General features: G+C 55.4%; 1 protein-coding gene across 3 annotated transcripts in view; it reads left to right on the top strand.

The window, feature by feature from the left end:
- Positions 1-13,906, top strand: part of RGS12 (regulator of G protein signaling 12) — a 101,076-nt gene that overhangs the window by 13,850 nt on the left and 73,320 nt on the right. For 2 of the 3 annotated variants that reach the window (XM_045998003.1, XM_045998006.1), the window contains exons 1-2: positions 6,285-6,420; positions 6,760-8,740. In XM_045998003.1, coding sequence (XP_045853959.1) covers positions 6,860-8,740 — 1,881 coding nt within the window. In that variant the 5' untranslated portion in view covers positions 6,285-6,420; positions 6,760-6,859. Of the gene's footprint in view, positions 1-6,284; positions 6,421-6,759; positions 8,741-13,906 lie in introns of those variants that run through there. The other variant, XM_045998004.1, reaches the window with a different exon arrangement.

Here is a 13,906-nt window from a genome sequence, read left to right as displayed (position 1 = left end):
TGTACTGGACTTGTCTCATCTCTCTAAAACTTTGATGGGACCTTTTTCACTTATCCTGCTCAGCGTTTGGTGGGCTCTTTGTAAAGGTTCTTGTTTTTCTGTAGCTCGGGGAAAGGGTCTGTTAATTTTTGGACCAACCTACCAACCAGGTTTTATTGAGCAAACACTGACTATCACTAATGAATTCAGTTAATCTATTGCATACATTCCCCCAACTCATCTGTCCATCCCTCACCCATCCATCCCTCATCTATCCCCCATCCATGCCCCCATCCATCCCCATCTATCCCCCATCAATTCATCCATCCATCCCCATCTATCTCCATCCATCCATCCATTTATCCATCCATCCATCCATCCATCTCCCTTCCATCCCCCATCTATCCTTCATTCATGATTCCATCATCCCCCGTCCATCCATCCATCCATCTACCCATTCCCCCATCCATCCTTCCATCCATCCGTCCATCCTCTGCCCGCCCTATCACTGGAGCTGTGTGACTGGGGCTGTGGTAACCTGTTGCTCCTGCAGAAGCTTGCAGACCACGCCCTGAGACTCAGCATGACCGTGGTTTGGGACTTGTAATGAAACTGCTGTGTTTCTGGCTGGGGGGCCTGAGCAAGTGTCCTGTCACCTGACCACAGGGATGGGGCTGGGGAGTGTTCCCTTCGCTCTGCTGACTGCAGGACTGCTCTGCTCTTTCTGCCAGTTTCTTTCTCTCAGTCCTCCTTTTCCACTTTTTTCTAACATCAAATTAGGCCAGACATCCCACCAAATGCTGAAGCCTGATTTTGTCACCAAATGCTGAAGACCTCCAGGGTCCTCTGAAGAGAATGTTGTGTATTCCGTTTGATGTACAATTTAAGTCGTATGATCCAAATATAACCTACAAATTTGGGGAGCCCTTTCCGGCTGCCTTCTGTGGGTGATATAGTGACAGATGAGCGGAGAAACTTGTCCCTGAATTACCCACGTGTTTTCTTCCCCTCTGCTCCCACTTTTCCCCTTGGCAGCTCTGGGTCGACCCTCCTGGTGGCTGAGGGCTTCTGCGCCCGTTCCCATATCCCAGGCCATCTGCTCCGTGGGCTGTCCTGTGTGGTCTGTGGCTTTGTGGACTCTGGTCACGTGACTGGTCCTTGTTTACAACAGGCTTTTCTTGGGGCCACCTCTTTGTGAATGTCTGCATATCCTGGTTAGGACCTGGGGAGTCTCTCTGGGAGCCCCTGCTTGTGGTGGCCCCTGCCAGTGTGTCCAGGGAGGCCGCGGGGCTGTCACTGAGAGAGAGGCAGCTTTGGGGAAGAGTTTGTTTAGACTGTTGAGTTTCAGGTGCCCCTGAACTTGCAGGAGAGTATGGGTGGGAGATCAGCATGTGGGAGACCCTCACCTTGAGGGGTCTGATTGCTTGGGGCAGAGGGGAGAGAGCTTGGGGCCCCCATGCTTAGGGCCAAGACCAGGAGGCGTGGTGTGTGGAGTTTGCTGAGAAGTCAGGGAATGAAGGGTGAAAAGTGGCCCTTTGGGACTGCTCGAGGCAGGAAGGGCTAGAGGCCAGTTTGGAGAGGGAGGCGCTTCCAGGAAAAGCTGTGTTTGATGGGCTGAGTGGGGTGATAGGCGACCAAGAGAGTGTAGGAAATGGGTTTGTAGCTGCAGAGAGAGTTACCCATGAGGGAGGGCTTTGTTGTCTAGAGAGGAAATGGGTTCTCGGGGGAGAAGGGACAGGGGCATAGAGAAGGGGCCCTGGCCTGAGTTGACGGAGCTGGTGGTGTCACTTTACGGAACAGAGTGTGTGGGGGCCGTGACCACTGGAGGGTCCCCGTGGGGTGTGCTGTGCTCCTTGGGTTCCTTGGGAGAAGCTCACAGAGCGGCAGGGGTATGGACGTGTAGCTGGGGAGTCATTGGTGGCCTGCCAGTATCCTTGTCCCTGAGCTGTGGGGTATTCAGTAGAAGGGTCCGCTCCCTCAAGGGGCAGCTCTGTGCTTGGCCAAGTCCCACGCACAATCCCGGCCTGTGTCACCTTTGAGCGGCAGATAAATAACGTGAGCAGATGTCGACTGGAAGCAGCCTTGGTGAGCCAAGAAACCACAAGCTCGTCCTCTGGCATTTGGGGACCTGCCATGTTGGGGAGGGCAGGTCCCAGGTCGATTTGGTTTGGGGGAGAGCGGGAAACATGTCCTGGACTGGGGACAGCTTCTCCGAGGTCCGGTGGTGGGCTGCTAGGATGGATCAGACAGGGTGAGGCTGGGATGCGGGGATGGTCAGTGTGTGTCCTGGTGCGTGTGACCACGTGGGGGCTGTGTTGGGTCTTCAGCGGATGTTCCCAAGGGGAAGCTAGGGGGAGGTGTTTCCCAGTGGGTGTTTAGTGCTGTGGAAGTGCCTGGGTGGTGGCTGGAGGGAATGCCCAGACACAATGGCCTTGGGGGAGTGGGGAGGGGCGGGGCCCGCTGGTGGCTGGTTCCCAGTTGGGGAGGGTTGTAAGGTGCTGCCAGGCTCCTGTAGTGAGGGCTTAGACTGTGGGAGGGACTGTGGCAGTCTGCTTCCAGCCCCAAGGCTGTGTCTGCTTCCTCTGAGGACCCCTCCGTGTGGACTCGAGAGAGCTGGGTTCCAGTCCACCCATGATGCCCATTAGCTGTGTAGCCCTGACAGGTTATCTCTCAGCATGTCCATTTGCTCATCTGAAAAGTGGGAATAATCATACCCACCTCATAGTGGTGTTGCTTGTGGATACACATGTTACCACATGGAAGGTCCTGAGAACAGCCCTGGCCAGTGACAAGTACTGAGCACTGAGCACCGAGCATCGAGTAGTGGTCACTGAGTACCTAGTACCAAGCACCTAGTACTGAGCACTTAGTACTGCATACCGAGGACTGAGCACCATGTAAGGCCCCACACTGCCAGTGCTTCTGCTGTTGTCTGGCTGTGTTCCTGCTCTTCCTGTTTGTCCCCGGTGTGCTGGGTACTCTGCCTGGTAGTTCTCAGGCTCCCCTCCTACCCTGCTCTCGGGCGCTGTTGCTGTTCTGCACGGCTTTGATCTTCAGCCCTGGGAATGCCTGTAGCCTTTGGTGGCAGAGTCGTGGTAAACTGGGGTGTGGTCATCACAGATGTGTCCCCTTGTGGGTGGGGATGGAGGCCAAGCCCTGAATGCTCTCCTCCCAGAGGGCACCCGAGCACAGGGTGCAATTTGCCTTGTCTTGTTTCTGCCCCCTAGGGCCTGTGGGCTGCTCAGGGCCGGGCCCCTCTCTGGGGCCTTCTGGGTCTGACCCTGATTTGAACCTTAGAGAGGAGTCAGGAGACATCATGGCTGCTGATTTGTGTTTCTAGGTCCTGCTGGTCTGAACGACATCTTGGTAAAGGAATGGCCGTGTCATTTGGTGAGGAGAAACTGATCCTGGTAGTGGGCGGAGTGAGGAGGAGACCCTTGCATCCCCCTGTCTGTGCTGCAAGGAAGCTGTCACCTCTTTCTGACCTCTCTTCCCTTTCCTGCGCGAGGGGAAGGCCGGATCAGAGGATGTCTTTGTCAACTTGGGTTGCCAGGACGCTCCCTGCTGAGCAGCTGGAGGCACGCCGAGATATAGGTGCCCACGGGTCCACTGTCCACCTCCTGCTTCCGTGTGGCCGCCTTCTTGTGTCCTCATTGTCCTCACCCGATGGAGAGCAGGGGCAGAGGGCGGGGAGGGCCTTCGTCTCCTTCTCCCCATCCCAATGGCCCCAACATCCTGATCTCATCTGAACCTAATCGCTCCCGAAGGCTCTCCAAATACCGTCACACTGGCGGGGGGTGGGGGGTGGCATTTCAACGGCCTAGGGATTGGGAGACACACGCATTCGGCCCAGAGCAGCTGAGCTCCAGGCAGGGCGTTCCAGGTGTTGGCACCTGTCAGACGCACCTGTTGGGGGGGTGGGGGCAGGGACTTTGTCGGAGCAGGTGGCTCAGACCTACTCACCCAGAGTTTTCGTGGTGGAGGAAAGGCACCTAGGAACTGGCACTTCAGCAGCCCAGATGGGAGAAAGCCTAGGCGGGGGTGGGGAGGGTGCTGGAAACTGTGCCCTGTGCTTTTTCTGAATTTCACTGCCTGCTCATTTTACTATTAACTGAGGCAGTTTTTTTTAAGGAAAAATTCACTTGTAGGCTGAACTCATAACATGTGGTTATAGGTATTGAGATACTACTTACATGAATTAGAAACTTTTTTTTTTTTTTTTTTTTGGTGCAAGCCAAAACACAGAAGACTGTTACTCCGTGTTACATCATAGGTGCGGGGACTCTAGTGTTTGGATGAATTACAAAATAACTGCATATACAATTGGGAAATCCTTTCTTTTATAGAGGTGGCTCCTGTTGGCTGGCGGAGACAGCCAGGCGGTCTTCTGTCACCGGAGCAGTGCTGCAGGGCCAGCCTCTGTCTTGGGAGGGGTTGCAGTGATGGCCGGCAAGGGCAGGCGCAGTGGCAGCCCCAGTGTGCTGTTTCCTGCACCCGTGTGCTCCCTCCTTACCAGTAGACTGTTCCTTCTGGAGGCCTCAGGGGATTGTATGTCTCCTCGCCATTTGTGGCTTCTAGAGGAGCCTGTTTGCGAGCTCTGTGGCCCTTCCTCTACCTTCACAGCCTGCGCCTCTGGTCTCTGCTTCTCTCTGACTCTGGCCCTTCTGCCAGTCCCCTGGGCCTGCCTGTATCATCCAGGGTGACCTCCTGTGTCGGGAGCCTGCAGTTGACCATGGCCGTAGGGTCTCTGGCTACTTCCCAGTTCCCCGGTGGGGGGGTGGGGGTGAGGCATATTTGGCAGGGGTGCACCGTGCAGCTTGGAAGAGCCCTAGTGAGGAGACCCGCAAATGCTATTCTTGGCCAACTGTAGTATACACATTTTTAATGATGAATATCAAGTAGTTAAATGTCCAGTCATCATACTTAAATGATTCCCATATTGCCACATAGGTATTAAATAGTATGGTAGTTTAGAAATAAATTGTTCTTTTATCAGTCTTACTATCTGGATGGTTTTATTCAAACCCACGCCCTGCACACTGTGTCCTCTGTGTCCCTGTGTCCACCAGCAGGGTCACCCCGGAGCACACCCTTCAGTCCCTCCAGCTCCTTCTCTCATGAGTGGCTGTGCGGTACTTGGAATTAGGCTTCTGTAATCGCAGACCTTTCCCGGGATGAAGAATTTCTCCTAACAACTTTAAAATAATTAATTAAAAAAGTACACTCCTTAACATGATCTCTATATTTTGGCTCTTCACAACATAATTTACTATATTCTGTTTTTTTTTTTAAGATTTTATTTACTTATTTGAAAAGAAAGTGCACGAGGGGGGTGGGTCAGAGGGAGAAGCAGACTCCCCGCTGAGCAAGGAGCAGGAGGTGGGACTCAAACCTGGGACACCTGAGCCAAAGGTAGGCGCTTAACCAGCTGAGCGACCCAGGTGTCCCCTTTTATATTGTTTTTTAAAGTGATCTTTGAAGGGCTTTGTGCCACAGGAGCTCTGCTGGAGAGGCCCGTGCAGCACTGGCCCTGGGCAGGTGTCCAGGCTCCTGGCCATTGGGAGCCTTCTTGGGTCCTCAGCTGTGCCCCCAACCCCGTGCACGCCAGTGCTGCGGTCAGCGCCGACACCCCTTCTTCTTGGGGGTCTGTAGTTGGGGCTGAACCAGGGAGAGGGGCCTGCAGAACCAGCCCTGGCGAGAGCCCTGCTCTGTGTCTCTCATGAACTTCCTGGGAGACGGGACCCCACACGTGTTGTCACACGGCACTGCTGGGAACAGAGCGTGTCCCACCTGACTCCCCGGGAGAGGATGCTGGCAGCTGGTGCCTGTTTCCTCTGGACTTCATCCCCCCCAAACCCCCCACTCTGTACCTGTTCCCTTTGCTGATTTTGCCTTGTCTGTGTTCAGCGGGATAAACCCCCCCCTCTGTGAGCACGACTACCTGCTGCATCCCCTGTGTCCTCCTAGGGAGTCAGCGGACCTGGTCTGGTCCCAGGACCCTGACACAGGTTCGCTGACAATCAGTACTTTTAATGATGAAGTCATCCCCTGGAACAATTAAGTATATTCCTTTGCTCTTTTTGCTGGCTTATCTGTTCTGTCCGGTGGCCTCTGTGGTTGACTGAGGCAGGTTCAGACTCTTGCATTTTCCCCACATGGTACCTTGCTCAGAAGACAGTAATCGAGGGAGGGAGTTGGAATATGAGAGAATATAAGCTGACTCTTTCCTGATGGAGAGCTGCTTGTGAAGGAGGGGTTTGTGATCAAAGAGGTGCCTTTCTACACCGAGTCGATAGCCAGCCCTGCTTCTGGCTCTGTCTCTGCCTCTCAGGTTCAAGTGCAGACTGCGAAGTGCTGGGTCAGCAGAGGAGCATGAGAGCCTGTGCCATGGCCATTCCTGGGCACTGCCGGGCTGCTGGTCCTCCGACCTCACTTTGAATGGTAAGGGTCTTGAGGGGTCTTCCCTTTTGGCCCAGACAGGTAGGAGAAAGTGGGCAAACCAGGCCAGGTTCTGGGACAATCCTGGATTCCTCAACCTAAGGTGGGATTAGCCTCACTGCAGTTCTGGGAAACACGGTCTAGTCTGGAGGGAAATTTCTTAGCCTGACTTCAGGGTTGATTGTATCTAGAAACTGCTTCTCCTTTCTTCGACATTTATGCGGTAACCGGAGACTTCCTGTCATGGTTTTTGTGATGAGTTCTCTTCTTACGTTTAGGTACTCTGCATAAGCAATAGAAATACGGGCTCTTTAATAACAAACTATTTATTTCCTTCCTTAGGGCATTATTTTAAGAAAAAGGACGGCAGCGTCCAGCCTTTCCTGAACAATGGAACCCTTGGAGTAAAGAATGATGCCCTTGGTCTTACGAGTTCATCGAGATGTATAGGGCAGGGGACACGGTGGACCGTCCGCTTCATGGGCCGGCGCCCCCTCGAATGAGGAGCGTGGAGGTGGCCAGAGGAAGAGCCGGCTACGGATTCACCCTTTCTGGCCAGGCGCCTTGTGTGCTTAGCTGTGTCATGAGAGGGAGCCCCGCAGATTTTGTGGGTCTCCGTGCTGGCGATCAGATATTCGCTGTCAACGAGATCAACGTGAAGAAAGCGTCCCACGAGGATGTGGTGAAATTGATTGGGAAATGTTCTGGCGTCCTGCACATGGTAATTGGTGAAGGCCTCGGCCACCTGGAGTCCTGCTCCAGTGATGAAGAGGTTGGGTTTTATGACGGCAAAGGCTGGCTGAAGCCCAAGCTTGATTCCAAAGCCTTGGGTATCAACAGAGCAGAGAGAGTGGTTGAAGAGATGCAGTCCGGTGGCATTTTCAGTATGATTTTTGAAAATCCTAGTCTTCGCACAAGCACTTCAGAGCCCTTGAAACTGAAACAGAGATCCCTTTCTGAGTCAGCTGCCGCGCGCTTTGACCTTGGACGTGAAAGTGTAAGTCACCCGAATCCCAGCCTGCTTTCTAAGGAGGAAGTATCCAAAGTCATCAATGATGATTCCGTTTTCAGCATCGGACCTGAGAACCACGAAGATTTTGCGTTGGATGCCAGTATTTTGAACGTCGCCATGGTCGTCGGCTACTTGGGTTCCATCGAACTTCCTTCCACAAGCTGCAACCTTGAGTCGGACAGCTTACAGGCCATCCGTGGCTGTCTGCGACGTCTGCGGGCCGAGCAGAAGATCCACTCCCTTGTGACCATGAGGGTCCTGCATGACCGCGTGCAGCTCTGCACCGACCAGGCTGCCGTTCTGGCTGAGTACCCAGCGGAGAAGCTGGCTTTCAGCGCCGTGTGCCCAGATGACAGGAGGCTCTTCGGGCTTGTGACCATGCAGAGCGGCGATGATGGGAGCCTAGCACATGAGGATGAAGGTGCCTTGCGGACCTCCTGCCACGTGTTCATGGTGGATCCGGACTTATTTAGCCACAAAATCCATCAAGGCATCGCCCGGCGGTTTGGGTTCGAGTGCACGGCTGACCCCGACACCAACGGCTGCCTTGAGTTCCCGGCATCATCTCTTCCTGTCCTCCAGTTCATCTCTGTGCTCTACAGGGACATGGGTGAGCTGATCGAGGGGGTGCGGGCGCGGGCCTTCGCAGATGGGGACGCGGACGCCCAGCAGAACGCCAGCACCAGCAGCAACAGTGACAGCGGCATCGGGAATTTCCACCAGGAGGAGAGGAGCAGCCGGGTGCTGGTGCTTGACCTGGGGGCCAGCTCGAGCAGGCATGGCCCCGGCAATGGTGGCTGGGAGGGTATGGGCGGCAGGGGCTCCCAGCCCTGGGGTGCCCCCTGGAACGGGGCCTTCTGCCACGACACCGAGGGGGGTGGCCCATTTGAGGCTGCTCTGCCGGCTGACAGGGGCCGGGACTTCAGTAAGCACTTGGGACCCACTGTTCACGCCGAAGTTCCCCCGGCCTCCTTGCGGAGCTCGGTCCCTCCTTCTAAGAGGGGCGCCGCTGGCCACGGTGGTGGTTTGGGCCAGCGGTGGCTCCCAGTCCACGTCTTGCAGGAGTGGCAGTGTGGACATGCCAGCGACCAGGAGTCATACACGGACTCCACAGATGGGTGGTCCAGCGTCAACTGCGGCACGCTGCCTCCTCCCATGAGCAAGATCCCCGCCGACCGCTACCGGCTGGAGGGCAGCTTGGTGCAGCTCCCACTCGGTGCCCAAAAGAGGGACTGGTCCAGGAAGGCTTTTGGGATGCAGAACATCTTCGGGCCCCATCGGCAAGTTCGAAAGATGAAGGAGGACAAAAAGGTAAGCCTGCTCAGTGTGGTTCAGGAGAAGTGAGCTTGGAGTTGTAGCCCCGTCCATCCGCGATGGGATGACCCTTGCTGATTGACAGGTATCCAGGCCTGGCCCCCCTGCTGCCCTTGGGCCTCTGCTGGCCGTCACAGGACGTGTTCTGCTTATGTGCTGTAGGCTCTGCACACCGCTTACACTCTTGCGGGTCCTAGGCAGAATGGCGGGGCAGGGCAGGTGATGGCGGAAGGGACGTCACTTCTCACAGCCAGGCCAAGGCCCTCCTCCCGCCCTCCTGCCCTCTTGAGCTGCTGTGGGGGCCTAGGAAGGTGCTATCCCTGTACCCCCGTGGAGCCCATTTCCGCACACCCTTTTGAGGGCAGAAAATTCCTGAAGCCCAGAGACTGTTGACTTTGGGACAGGGAATTTCCCAAGGTGTGGATCCTTGCTCTGTTTCCTTCATCTGGAAAATTCTGCCGTGAGAAAAATGCCAGCCAACCGCAGCAGTGGGCTGGTGGCTCGTGGTCTCTTGCTTGCCTCAGGTGCGTCTCAAACAGTTGGGGGGACCACGCTTGGCACCGTGCCCTGAACACCTACATCTGTCTATTTCTTTGGGGCCTTTGCCTCCCCATCCCCCCAACCAGGAACTCAGTTTGGAGCACAAGGGTGGGTGTCAGCCTGCAGGACTTGACTCACGGGGGTGGGGTGGGGGTCGGCAGGCTGAGCTGCTGGGTGGCAGGTGCCATGTGAGTGACCTGATGAGAGCGGGAATGGCGCCTGGCTTAGGCTGTTTCCACGGGACTTTACCTAGGAGGATTTCCGTGATTTTAAAATACCTTTTCTGTGTGTGTTCACATTTTGTTCTCACAACGGGGTGGGGGGCAGGAGGGCTGGGCGGCTGCTCAGTGAATATTCTATTCACGCCCATTCCCTTTCTGTGTCACAGTAGTTTTCACTGTAGGGTGCATTAAAGAACAGTTCGAGATGGGGGGGACAGCCCCCCAGGCTTTCCCTCTGTCAACTGCCATGGGCACATTTTAACGGGTCTAAGGTGGATTTTTGTCTTTATAAACAGTTGCAATCATGTGGGTTTTTCACTCCGTTCTTACACTGCACTCTGGCCTCTTGCACACCCCTTCTCTTGGTCCTTAGCTGAGCCACAGGTGGCCTGGGTTCTTGGGGTGGCAGCCCCTGCCGCCGTCCTTCCCGGCCACCCCCACAGGGCCCAGGTGTGCCATGGGCAGCACCACGCACCTAAGCCTCGCCGCCCCACGTCCCTGTCCCCTGGGGTGGGTGATGGAGGTAAGGCCTGGAACGCAGTAAGTGTTATCTGAGATGGGAGAAGTCACTGTCTCTTTGAACACACACAAACGTGTCTCCCTGCCGGTGTGCAGGAGAGGGCGACTGGGCGGTGTGTGTGGGGCAGGCGGGGTGGCAACTGTCTGCACTGCCAGGTGCCCTGCTGTCTGAGGCCCCCCCCCCAGGATTCTGACCTCAGGTACCTCCTCAGTGAGGTGCTGTGGGCCCAGTCCTGTGGCTGAGGCAGCCAGTCCTCCAGAGGACGAAGGTTGCGCTTTAACAGGATTAAGCAAGGTCCCAATTTGAACCTTGGGTTTCTTCCTTCTATGTTAAAGATGTAATTTGTTTAGAGCAGTTTGAGGTTTACAGTAACACTGAAAAGACACAGAGACTCCGCACGTACCCGCCGCCCCCACACATGGGCAGCCTCCCCCACTGTCTGCAGCCCCGCCAGTGGACCAGTGCTGACACGTCATCTGACACCCCAAGTCCACGGCTCACGTCCAGGTCACACTCAGTGCTGCGCATACCGTGCGTGTGTCACGACAAGGGGTCACCCTGATGGTTTCACACCCAGTAGTTTCACTGCCCTGAACCCCCCATGCCCCACTGATCCCCCCTCCCAAACCCCAGCCTTGGCACCCGCCGATCTCCTTGCCGTCCCCACCGTGCTGCCTTTTCCAGGACATGCCAGGACAGACTCACACAGCTCGCAGCCTCTTCTCACCGGCTCCCTTCCCTCCGTCACGTGCATCCCAACTCCTCCAGGTCTCCTCGGGGCTCAAGAGCCAGCTTCTGTTTAGTGCCAGGTAACACTCCTCCACCTGGAGGGACCACTGCGGATTCATCCGTCATCTGCTAAGGATGTGTTAGTTACTCCAGAGTTCGGGGGATTACAGAGAGAGATGCTGTTAACATCTGTGTGCAGGTTTTTGTGCGTCCGTGAGCTCTCGGCTCCTGCGGTAAATGCCGAGCAGCTTCATGGCTGGATTGGATGGTGAGTACCCAGTTTTGTGAGAAACGGACCAGACTTCTGCGTTCCTGCCACCGTGGAGGGGAGCTCCCGTGGCTCGGCGCCCTGGCCAGCACCTGCTGGTGTCGGGGTCCCGGCTAGATTTAGTTTTCTGCATGGGGCCGTCCTGTGGCTCCAGAACCATTTGTTGAAGATGCTGTCTTTGCTCCCTTGTGTTGCCTTTGTTCCTTTGTCAGAGATCAGTGACTGTATTTGTGAGGGTCTCAGGCTTCTTTCTGATGTCCTTTTACCTTGAGTACAAGTGTCGTGAGAAGGAAGACCTGGCTGTTGGGACTTAGGCTGCAACAGATCGGTGGCCTCTCTCTTGTCGGGATGTAACAGTAGGGTGCTCACCAGGGTGCCGCGGACCCAGGTAGGGAGTCTGTGAGCCATCCGGCCAAGCACCTTTATCTTTATTCACAAGTAGCTCTGAATGGTTCTTGCTATAACTTTTTGAAAATCATCAGTTACTTTTTACTTTGCCTCATGGGTTCTCCTGGTTCTTAGCTCAGCCTGATCTCACAGCCTCCCTTGCTGGAGCAGCGGAAGTTTCCAGAGGTTGTGAGCTGGTCTCCTGGTGTCCCTCCTGCGGGCTTGTGGGGATGAGGAAGACTGGCCGGGAGGAATGCGGGAAGTGGCCAGAAACAGAAAGAGGAGTGGGAGGCATTGGGAAGGGCAGAGAGGAGCAGCGGAGGCATCCCGGTTACTCACATTCTTGTCCGGGGTAGTGGCAGCTTCGGGGCCTTGCTTTGCACAGACTCAGGCGGTCTCAGTGGGGCCGCAGCTCGGGGACCAAAAACACACCAGGATCCGAGCAGGGAAACAGCTGGGAAAGTGCTAAGTAGGCCGAAAGTGGGAAGCTGCTAGGAGGGAGAGCCCTCGGGGACCCTGAGGCAGGCCCCGCAGCATGGGCAGGACAGAGGCTAGTAGGGGAGAGGCAGGGGGAGCTCAGAGGCCACTCCCCAAGGCCAGGAGGCCCCTTCCACCGCACCTCGCTGCTCCTCTGGAGACAGAGCAGAAACTGGATGGCCATCCCCGAGAAAAATGGCACAGCACTCACACACCACCTGGAAGACATCCAAACCCAGAGCCAGCTCCTGTTTGACTTTGGCCCCTCCCTCCCCGGTGCTGCTGGCAGAGCCTCCACCAAGCTTTGGCTTGGAGCTTTGCCTACCCCCAGACGCATCTCAGCGCCTAGCTGTCCTAGAGCTAGTCTTGGCCACCTGTGCCCGAGGGCTATTTCTTGGGATGGTGGGGCAGCACTAGCCTGGACGTCCTCCTGGCTCCTCCTCCTAGGGTGAGGGGCACACACTCCTCCCACCCCAAGATGGCCTTTCCTTGTCTCTGTGCGCCTACGACGGCTCCCACACGCCGCTCCTGTCCAGTTACTGCCTGCACGCTCCTGCACGCAGCCTGCTGTCCTCGGTCGGCCTTGGCCCCTGCGTTTGTCGCTGCCTCCTCATCCTCTGCCACCCAGTCTCAGTCCAGATCCCGGCCTGGGGAGCCCCACTCTGTGGAAGCCTGGAGGCCAGCAAGCCACGGGGAAGGTCACTCCCAGTCCTGCTAACAGCCAAGCGCCAGCCCCGGGGTACTGAATGTTCTAGTCTGGGGAGGCCTGGGGAGGCTGGAGGAAGTAGGAGGCAGCGGGAGGAGGGAGTTCCTGGGGGTCGGAGCCTAAGAGAGGCCTCCGCGGATGGTTGCTGTCTTTGTTTATTCTGCTTTTCTTTTTGCTTATGTCTGTAGCTGGTAGCTCTCTCATGTGAGAGAGAAACATGCAAGACCTTGAAATGCTGTATGTAGCATCAAAAGTGATTCCATTCCGTTTATTTTGAATCTAGAATATGGAATTCTGCATCTTTGAAAACTGATATCCTAAGAATGATATTAATTAAAATATCTAGGTAAGTAGCAAAATCCACATTCTGAAACGTCGCACATAGTGGATTTTGGAAAATTGTGAAATGAAAGTAGGTTCATTATGATACCATCCAAGGGATTTGCTATTTTGAAACGAATTAAGAAATATTTTTCAATTCCTCAGTTTCCTTTTTCATATGAACACATCAGTAGATGGAACCCACAGAGACAAAAGCTCTTTGGGGCTCTCAGTAATTTGTAAGGGAGTGCAGGCATCCCGAGACCATGGCATTTGAGTGCCAGTGCTCTGGGGACACTTGCCTGTCAGTGGGGTAGACTTTCCGGAGAGAGTCACTTCCGCCCTGGCAGTGTTGGTGGGCACCTAATAATTAGCTTTCTGATTGAATACGATGAGAAAGTGCAGGAAAAATACCGTAGACTACGTGTGCTCATTTAAAAGTAGCATAGGTTTTAGCACGGGGTCACAGCAAGACGGCACCAGTGACCTAAGCCCCGGAGACTACTGCGTCCCTGGCCGGCTGGTGCAGGCGCCGCCTCTCTGGAGCTCTGGGTTCCTTCTGTTCTCCTCCTCCACCTGCTGGACCTGACCCTGAAGGACAAGAGAGTGTCACACCCATGCTCCAGTGTCATGGCCCCCCCGTGTTCCCATGTCTGCCACACCACGTGGGTCAGGTGGGTCATGGGGCGGCCCCGCAGTGGGGAGGCCACCCATGTCTCAGTGAGCCACTCGGCCACATGTGCATGCACAGTTCCACAGTAAAGGTGAAGAGAGAACAGTCCCAGGGCGCCTAGGTGACTCAGTCAGTTAAGCGTCTGCCTTCAGACGCTTATCCTAGGATCGAGTCCCACATTGGGCTCTCTGCCCAGCAGGAAGCCTGCTTCTCCCTCTTTCTCTTCCCTTGCTTGTGTTCCCTCTCTCACTGTCTCTCTGTCAAATAAATAAATAAAATCTTAAAAAAAAAAGAATGGTCCCCCAAATACCTGTATTTAAT

Source organism: Meles meles, chromosome 2 (genome assembly GCF_922984935.1).
Source record: "Meles meles chromosome 2, mMelMel3.1 paternal haplotype, whole genome shotgun sequence".
Classification (NCBI taxonomy): domain Eukaryota; kingdom Metazoa; phylum Chordata; class Mammalia; order Carnivora; family Mustelidae; genus Meles; species Meles meles.
This window is presented reverse-complemented; position numbering and strand designations above follow the sequence as displayed.